This window comes from Corylus avellana, chromosome ca11, assembly GCF_901000735.1.
Source record: "Corylus avellana chromosome ca11, CavTom2PMs-1.0".
NCBI classification, from domain to species: Eukaryota; Viridiplantae; Streptophyta; class Magnoliopsida; order Fagales; family Betulaceae; genus Corylus; species Corylus avellana.
Genome location: NC_081551.1, coordinates 5,095,409 through 5,103,897, shown reverse-complemented (window position 1 = coordinate 5,103,897; position 8,489 = coordinate 5,095,409). Strand labels below are relative to the sequence as shown.

General features: G+C 38.7%; 1 protein-coding gene across 1 annotated transcript; it reads right to left on the bottom strand.

Annotated features, from left to right (window-relative positions):
* Positions 1-683: 683 nt before the first annotated feature.
* Positions 684-4,403, bottom strand: LOC132165948 (transcription factor TGA4-like). Its single transcript, XM_059576667.1, has 4 exons — positions 4,326-4,403; positions 3,981-4,076; positions 2,679-2,906; positions 684-779 (listed from the first exon to the last, which is right to left on the bottom strand). The coding sequence occupies exons 1-4, from the start codon at positions 4,401-4,403 to the stop codon at positions 684-686; spliced, it is 498 nt and encodes a 165-aa protein (XP_059432650.1).
* Between the last annotated feature and the right edge of the window lie 4,086 nt (positions 4,404-8,489).

Below are 8,489 nucleotides of genomic sequence, written 5' to 3'. Positions count from 1 at the left end.
AGGTTATGAAGTGAACATATTAATCTACGTAGGAGAGCGAAAGTTTGTCAATTGCAAGGTGAGGGTGCCCTTGTCATAGCTTTTTCAAAAATGAGATTATTTATCATCATCGTACATAAAAGCAGAAGTCTGATTTAATCTTTAGGAAAAATCAAATTTCTTCTCTAGGTCTTCAGTCAACCTGTGTGTTATGCCATGTGGCTCTCGTTTCACATGTCATTAATCTATGTAGGCCAAAAACAAATGTAAGCCAAACAATAAGTATACTAGGAGATAAGATTAACAAGAGGGGTTGGTGTCACACCAACAAACAAGAGAATCACACTCAAAAATCAGCTTGCAAAATAATTATTCTATATCCTAATTGAGTACATGATTACATATAAATGGGGAATGCTACGTGCTCTCTTGGTATTCTCCAAATCTAAGTGGATATTATTTTTTTTAAAACCAAGTGAGAAAAATAAGAGTAACTCTATTTTTTTTTTTTTTTGCTTTTTTTTTTTAAATAATATCTACCTAAGATCATGAAGACACCAGATATCATGAGAGCACCTATCATTCTTCCATATAAATGAACATAACGTAAAGGGAAAAGGATAACTTAACGTAAAGGAACATTGAACATTGATCACATAACGTAAAGGCTAATAAAACTTGAGATAACAAAAGGATAAAGTCTCCTAATGGTGGCCGGTTGCGGACCCAAGAATCTTTAAAGTAAACAAGAACTGTTCATGATCAGTTACTTGCACAACTGTCTCAGGATAAACTTCAAACTTCAAAATTCAAATAACAATGAACTAGTTGTAGGCATAGGCATGATAGTAGTAAAATCCAGAAATGTCACTGCGTCAGTGTGAGTATAAAACATAATTTCCAAACAATGAAAGTTTTATGTAAGGGAAAGGTAGCCCTCTACACGCTAAGTTTATATGATAATAAAAAGTTGTCGGAAGTAAAGAGTGAGCATGTGTAAGGTGAAACCATATTTCAAATAACTATTTGGCCTAAGAGAAAGATAGAAAAACAGTATCGAACTAAGATGGATGGAGTGCACCATACTAAAATTACGGCCATCACTATGTTTGTCATGAGTGTTGCCAGATCCTCAGAGGTTGGATCTTACAACTCCATGCATACGGGAAGTAATAGGATGCAAGGTCATAAGTAACAAATGAAACGAGAAAGCTTTTACTCGTTAAGAAATTAAGATTTATGTCAAGTTTAATGAAAAAAAGTTGACTTATGAAGTATTATGTGTTTTTATTAAAAAAGATTAAGGACAATGTTTTGAGTTCAACAAGAGAAGTTTATGTTATATGTTATCTGGACTCCTAACGCTTTGCCTTAAATGATTTTCTAAATCGACCGTTTCAAATATTACTTGCTGAGAGCCTTTCGCTCTCATTTTGTGAGGCTAACAAGACAGAAAATTCACCCGACCAAAATTATCTTCCAATCCTCAGAGAATCTATTCAGATATAATTTAAGAAACCCTTTGAAGGTGAGCTCTGATCATAAATAAACAAAAGCTTTCAACAGCTTCGTGACCGATTTCTTTTTTCTTTTCTTGTTTTTTGGGGAAGAGGGGATGCAGAAATATGGTTGAAATTTTTAAAACTGGAGCTTAACTGCAACGTAACATGGCAAATGCTGTTTTCTTATTGAAGTTCCTTTTTCCTGCCAAAGGATACGTACTTACCAGCATCTATGTCTTTCCTTATGGATAGTTCTGCCCACAGATTAAAGAGGTGAATATCCAAAACAACTTTGGAATTGGATGCAAGATGCACTGTTATTTTCATCCAAACTTGATAAAACTTGAATTTATAATGATCAAAGTGACAGTGAACTCGATTCTTTTTTCCTGGTACTCCTTTATTAACGCAAAATATGCTTCTATGGAAGTAAACGACCTAGAAACTCATCTCATATTAGTCAAGAATTTGAAATTGAGCCAAGAACAATAAAAACTTTGATATAAAAGGAAACTTGTAAACTTCTATGCTAAGCAGCTCTCCAACACCTGGCTCTAAAGTAAAACAAATTGATGAACTAAAACACATTTAGCCAACAATTGACTTAGGTGTAAAGGTGGGGGCACAAATCTCACCAATAAAATAAAACATAAAAGAATCCTTTAATGGCGAATGCAATACTGCTTTACTGAATGAAAGTAAGCCAAAAAGAAAGGTGTATTAACATACATCCCTTTAAACTTCAAATGACATTAAATTTAAGATCCGCACGAATAAGACTGCCCTTTTAGGATCAATAGTGTCTCATTTTTCTTTCAAGGCATATTTCCTATTTATAGTATCAGGTATGCCTATTAAAATAAATAAATAAGAAGATAAAAAGCCATTAATAGAAAATCAAATTAAATCAAAACTCTAAAAGCATTCTTTCCCTACACAATTGCCTTTAAAACCACTTACATATAATCCAAATTGTTGTTCTTTTGGGCAGAAAAAAATAAGTACTTTCAGTTGGGAATTTGCAAATTATAAGCTATTAGAACGAATTCATGGTTCTATAAATTGACAAATGAACAACTTGATGGGTCTTAATACTTAATAGGTACTTGAGAGAGAGAGAGAGATGCGGAAAGAAAGCGACAAAAATATCAGTCACATTGAGAGTCAGAATTTGGAGTAAAAGCATTTAGTGTGTACCTCATTCACATAGCTCACTAGAGCTTCCAACTTCTCCACCGCAGTACCCATCTGCGGAATGTAGGTTCCTTCAACCAGATGACTAGCTGCTACTGTCTTGGCCACAGTTTCCTGGAGTTTCTCCATACCTTGCGTAAGAGTGTCCTCAGCTTGCTGACATGATTGTTTAAGATTATGAACTTCAAAAACTTGGTTTTCGGTCATGGGGTCAATCTGAGGCACGAGCACCTGTAATCAACATGGATTAACAAATAAGCATTATCTTATATTTGATTATGGAATTACAGCATGCTGCATTAAAAATAACTCAAAAAAATAAATGAATTTTTTTTCAACAAGAAGATAAAAATAAATAAATAAATATATAAAAGTAGATGATGGCCCCAAAAGCTCATAATTTCTATACTCGATTATATGGACAAGAATTGGAGGTTGCCATCTGCCAAGCTTCAGTGCTTGAGGACCAACCACAGATTTGTTGGCATTTATGCCTAGGAAATCCTAAATGGGATTAATCACATTCGATAAGTTTTCTTTTTGTTCATATCAATTATCAAATGGCTATATTACTTACAAAATAGGTGGAAACACTTCCTCAACTTGCCAGTACAAGACGGAAGTAGGAATTGACCCTATGTCCCAGGTATTGATGTAGGACGATATTTACCTTTATTTTCAGTAAAAACGAAAATAAAGAAAATATCAAAAATAATATCGGAGTAGCGCTACTTGATCAGAATTTTATCCATTCTCAAACAATAGAAGTACAAAAGGAAAGATTGTCAGGATTCCCACTGATTGTTAATTTTATATTAGAATTTATTTTTATTTTATTAGGACTTTATTTCCTTTCTTTAATAGGGTTAGATGTGCTTTAATTATGTTCATTTCCTTATTATGATTAGGTTTACTATTACTATAGGATTATGTTTACTTTCCTACTAGGATTAGATTTACTTTCTCTACTAGAAGTAGGATTACTTTCTCTACAAGTATTTCTTTTCTATAAATAGGCTTGCTTATTATGTAAAAATTAACTCATTGAATTATTATCAAATCAGAGAATTCTCTCTCAAATACTCTGCAGAGTTTTATCATTCTTTTAGCCTGCAGGCTTGTTTTTATCTTTTTGGGTAGAAGACAAAGACGCTTCTCCTTGCAGAATCAAAGACGCTGCTCTTTGATTAGTTACGTTAGTCTTCCACTACGTCAGTTGGTATCAGAGCAGGCTTTATCCTGATCAAGGCCAATCAGCGCAACAGTGACAAACTTCTCCAAGAGTTTACTTGTCCTCGAGTTTACCACCAGACTTTGAGCAACGGCTATTCCAACAATACCAAGAGTGTCGACAAGGAGGTCGGACCATCCAGGCGTATGTTGATGATTTCTATCGCCTATCTGCTCAGAATGATCTCATGGAGATAGAGGATCAACAAGTTGCAAGGTTTATTGGTGGACTGCGTGTGGCAATACAAGATAAGGTTTTTATGCATCATGTCTTTACTTTGAATGAGGCAGTTAGTTTGGCAACCCGAGCAGAGAAGCAACTAGAGAGGCCTAGAGCACCAACCTGGGAGCGAAACCCAAGCGATTCGACGAGACCAACACAGGGTCAGGGAAAGCAACCTCTAGTCCTGACAGTCACACCAAGTCAACCAGTGACTTCCACGGGAAAAAGAGCCAGTAGCAGTTCAAGCACCCCGAGACAATCAGCCAACAATCCATACGCACGGCCCGGTCTAGACAAGTGTTTCAAATGCAACCAACCGAGACATAGGTCGCATCAATGTCCCCGGAGGAGTTGGCTGACGCTGATGAAGGAATCCCACTTTTCCGATCCTTAGTAATTCAACGTTTACTCTTGAACCCAAGGCAAGAGGATCAATCTCAAAGGCCCAAGATTTTTCGTACTCGCCGCACGGTCAACCAGAGGGTATGTGATATGATTATTGATGGTGGTAGCGGGGAGAACGTAGTGTCTAAGGAGATGGTTTCAAAGTTGGGTTTGAAAACTGAGAAGCACCCAGCTCCATATAAGATCAGATGGATCAAGTGGGGAACCGAGACACTAGTAACCGAGAGATGTCGTTTCACATTTTCGATCGATAAGCATTACTCGGATTCTATTTTGTGTGATGTTGTGGAGATGGATGCATGCCACTTAATCCTGGGAAGACCGTGGCAGTTTGACGTGGATGCCCAGCAGCAAGGAAGAGCCAATGTCTATACTATCTTTTGGGATGGTCGGAAGATAACATTTCAACCCTTATAAGAAGTCAAAAATTCTACTCATTCCAAGGGAAAGCCGGTCCTCCTATCCACTGGATCATAATTTATAGAAGAAGTTAAGGAGGCCCGAGACATTATAGCATTGGTGACCGAGGGAACCCCGGGCTTCGTCTCACAAGAAGTTCCCGAGATAATGCGACCGATGTTAGAAGAATTCCAAGACATCATGCCTGAAGAGATGCACGAAGGACTGCCTCCCATGAGAGATATCCAGCACTATATTGGCTTAGTGCCGAGAGCAAGTCTCCCGAACTTGCCACATTATCAAATGAGCCCAAAAGAGAATGTTATTTTGCAAGAGTAGGTAGAGGGGTTAATTCGGAATGGACATTTGCGAGAGAGTATAAGTCCATGAGCAGTACCATCCCTACTTGTACCGAAGATAGATGGGAGTTGGCGAATGTGCGTGGATAGCCGGGCAATAAACAAGATCACAGTCACGTATCGGTTTCCTATTCCCTGAATAGGTGACATGTTTGATATGCTATCTGGGGCTAAGATTTTTTTGAAGATTGACTTGAGGAGTGGATATCACCAAATCCGTATACGACAGACAGATGAATGGAAAACTGCGTTCAAGACTAAAGAGGGGCTTTATGAGTGGATGGTGATGCCTTTCGGCCTTTCGAATGCACCAAGCACTTTCATGCAACTCATGAATCAGGTACTGAAACCATTTATCGAAAAATTTGTCGTTGTCTATTTTGATGATATTCTTATCTATAGTCGTAACTCGGTGGATCACATGGATCACGTGAGGAAAGTGTTGGAGGTCCTCCGTGAAAATAAGTTGTTTATCAACTCAAAGAAGTGTAGTTTCATGATGGATCAGTTACTCTTCCTCGGATTTGTAGTCGGTGCCGATGGAATCCGAGTGGATGAAGAGAAGGTGAAAGCAATTCGAGAATGGCCCACGCCCAAGTCAGTGGGAGAAGTAAGAAGTTTCCATGGGCTAGCAACTTTCTATAGAAGGTTCATTTGGAATTTCAGCAGTATTGTAGCATCGATCACCTAGTATATGAAGAAAGGAAAATTCAATTGGGGTGACGAAGCAGTGTGAAGTTTCTCAATCATCAAAGAAAAGCTATGCACAACACATGTACTTGCCTTACCTGACTTTGACAAGCTGTTTGAAGTTGGATGTGATGCATCAATCGTCGGGATAGGAGCTGTGTTATCTCAAGAAGGGAAGCCTGTAGAATTTTTTACTGAAAAGCTCAGAGAAGCAAGACAGAAGTGGTCAACATATGAGTTGGAGCTTTATGTTGTCTTGAGAGCCCTCAAGGTGTGGGAACACCTGATCCAACGCGAGTTTGTCCTCTATACCAACCATCAAGCATTAAAGTTCATAAATAGTTAAAAGAATCTGAATCAGATGCATGCTCGGTGGGTTTCTTACATCCAACAGTTCACTTTTCTCTCAAGCATAAGTCGGGAAAACTGAATCGTATAGCTGACGCTTTAAGCCGCTGAGCTACCCTGCTGATTACCATGAAAGCTAAAGTGACTGGATTCAAGTGCCTAAAGGAGTTATATGAGGAAGATGAAGATTTTGGTGAAACCTGGAAGCATTGCAAGGCGGGGCAACCAATTTCTAAGATACATATTCAGGAGGGGTATTTATTTCGTGGGAATCGGCTGTGCATTCCGAAGAGTTCCTTACAGGAACAAATAATTCGAGAATCACATGCTGGAGGTTTGGGTGGTCATCTGGGAAGACACAAGACTATTGCTCTGGTAGAGGAGCGGTATTACTGGTCGCAACTGAAGAAAGAAGTAGGTAATTTTGTCCAACGATGCCAGACTTGTCAGGTCGCCAAGGGGCAAACCCAAAATACGGGATTATACATGCCTCCACCAATACCAGAAGCACCATGGGAAGATGTATCCATGGATTTTGTATTGGGTCTCCAGAGAACCCAACGAGGAGCAGATTCTATAATGGTAATTGTGGATAGATTTTCCAAAATGGCTCACTTTGTTACTTGCAAGAAAACATCTGATGCTGTTCAAGTGGCCAATCTATTCTTCCGAGAGGTGGTTCGATTGCATGGAGTCCCAAAGTCTATCACTTCTGACCGAGACACCAAGTTCTTGTCTCACTTTTGGTGAACATTATGGAGGCGGTTTGACACAGCATTGAACTTTAGTAGCACGAGCCATCTGCAGACGGACGGGCAGACAGAAGTTGTTAATCGAACTCTAGGTAATTTACTTCGATGTATTGCAGGTGACAAACCAAAGCAGTGGGACCTGGCTTTAGCTCAAGCTGAGTTTGCCTACAATAACATGGTGAATCGATCTACTGGGAAGGCACCATTTGAAGTCGTCTATGGGAGAACTACGAGACTTGCAGTAGATCTTGCAGCTTTACCTAAGCTACCAAGTGCAAGTGTGGCAGCGAAGCATTTAGTAGAACGGGTGAAAGCTACCCAAGAGGGAGTTCGTCAGCATCTAGAAGAATCCTATGCTCAGTACAAGACGGCAGCAGGCAAGGGTCAGCGATTGAAGATTTTTCAAGAATGAGATCTTGTGATGGTGTATCTACGCAAGGGGCAACTGCCAACTGGGTACTTCTGAAAAGTTGAGGAATAAGAAGTATGGTCCATGCAAGGTACTAAAAAGGATTAACGACAATGCATATGTCATCGATCTTCCAGAAGAAATGGTGATATCCTCAACATTCAATGTGGCAGAAATTTTTGAATATTTTCCACCAGAGGAGTCAGAACTTACCTCGAGGATGAGTTCTTTTCAAGAAGGGGAGACTGATGTAGGACTTGTGTGTCCTCACCCCCAAGAATAAATAGTTTACTATTTATCCTTTCCCTACTAGGAGTATATTTACTTTTCCTATTAAAATTATGTTTACTTTCCTACTAAGATTAGATTTACTTTCTCTACTAGAAGTAGATTTACTTTTTCTCCAAGGATTTCTCTTCTATAAATAGGCTAGCTTATTATGTAAAACTCAACTCATGAAATTATTATCAAATCAGAGAATTCTCTCTCAAATACTCTGCAGAGTTTTATCCTTCTTTTAGCCAGCGGGCTTGTTTTTATCCTTTTAGGTAGAAGACGAAGACGCTTCTCCTTGCAAAATCAAAGACGCTGCTCTTTGATTAGTTACCTTAATCTTCCGCTACGTCAGAAGCAGACACCAGGGATTCATCCCTTGAGAATAGTAATAGAAACTTGTTTTGTTAAACTCGTTGCGTTCTAATGGAAAGAAATTGTTAGCCTTATTTCACCCTGCTTTATCTTCTGGGGCGAAAGGCTTCTTGACTATACAATACCTTTCTTGACTATTCAATACCTTTACTTTAGCACCGATGTCCAGTTCAGCTACCATAGATTGTTAAACAATGTGATCTTTTTTATAGATCGGTAGAGACTATATTATACAACTTACTGGCGTGCATGCAAAGTACTCCTAATGGAGCAAGAAGCCATTCCGAAACATTGCTTTGCTTTGCATCCAATAACTTGGGTGATGAGCCAGGGAAATTACATTTATGAAAT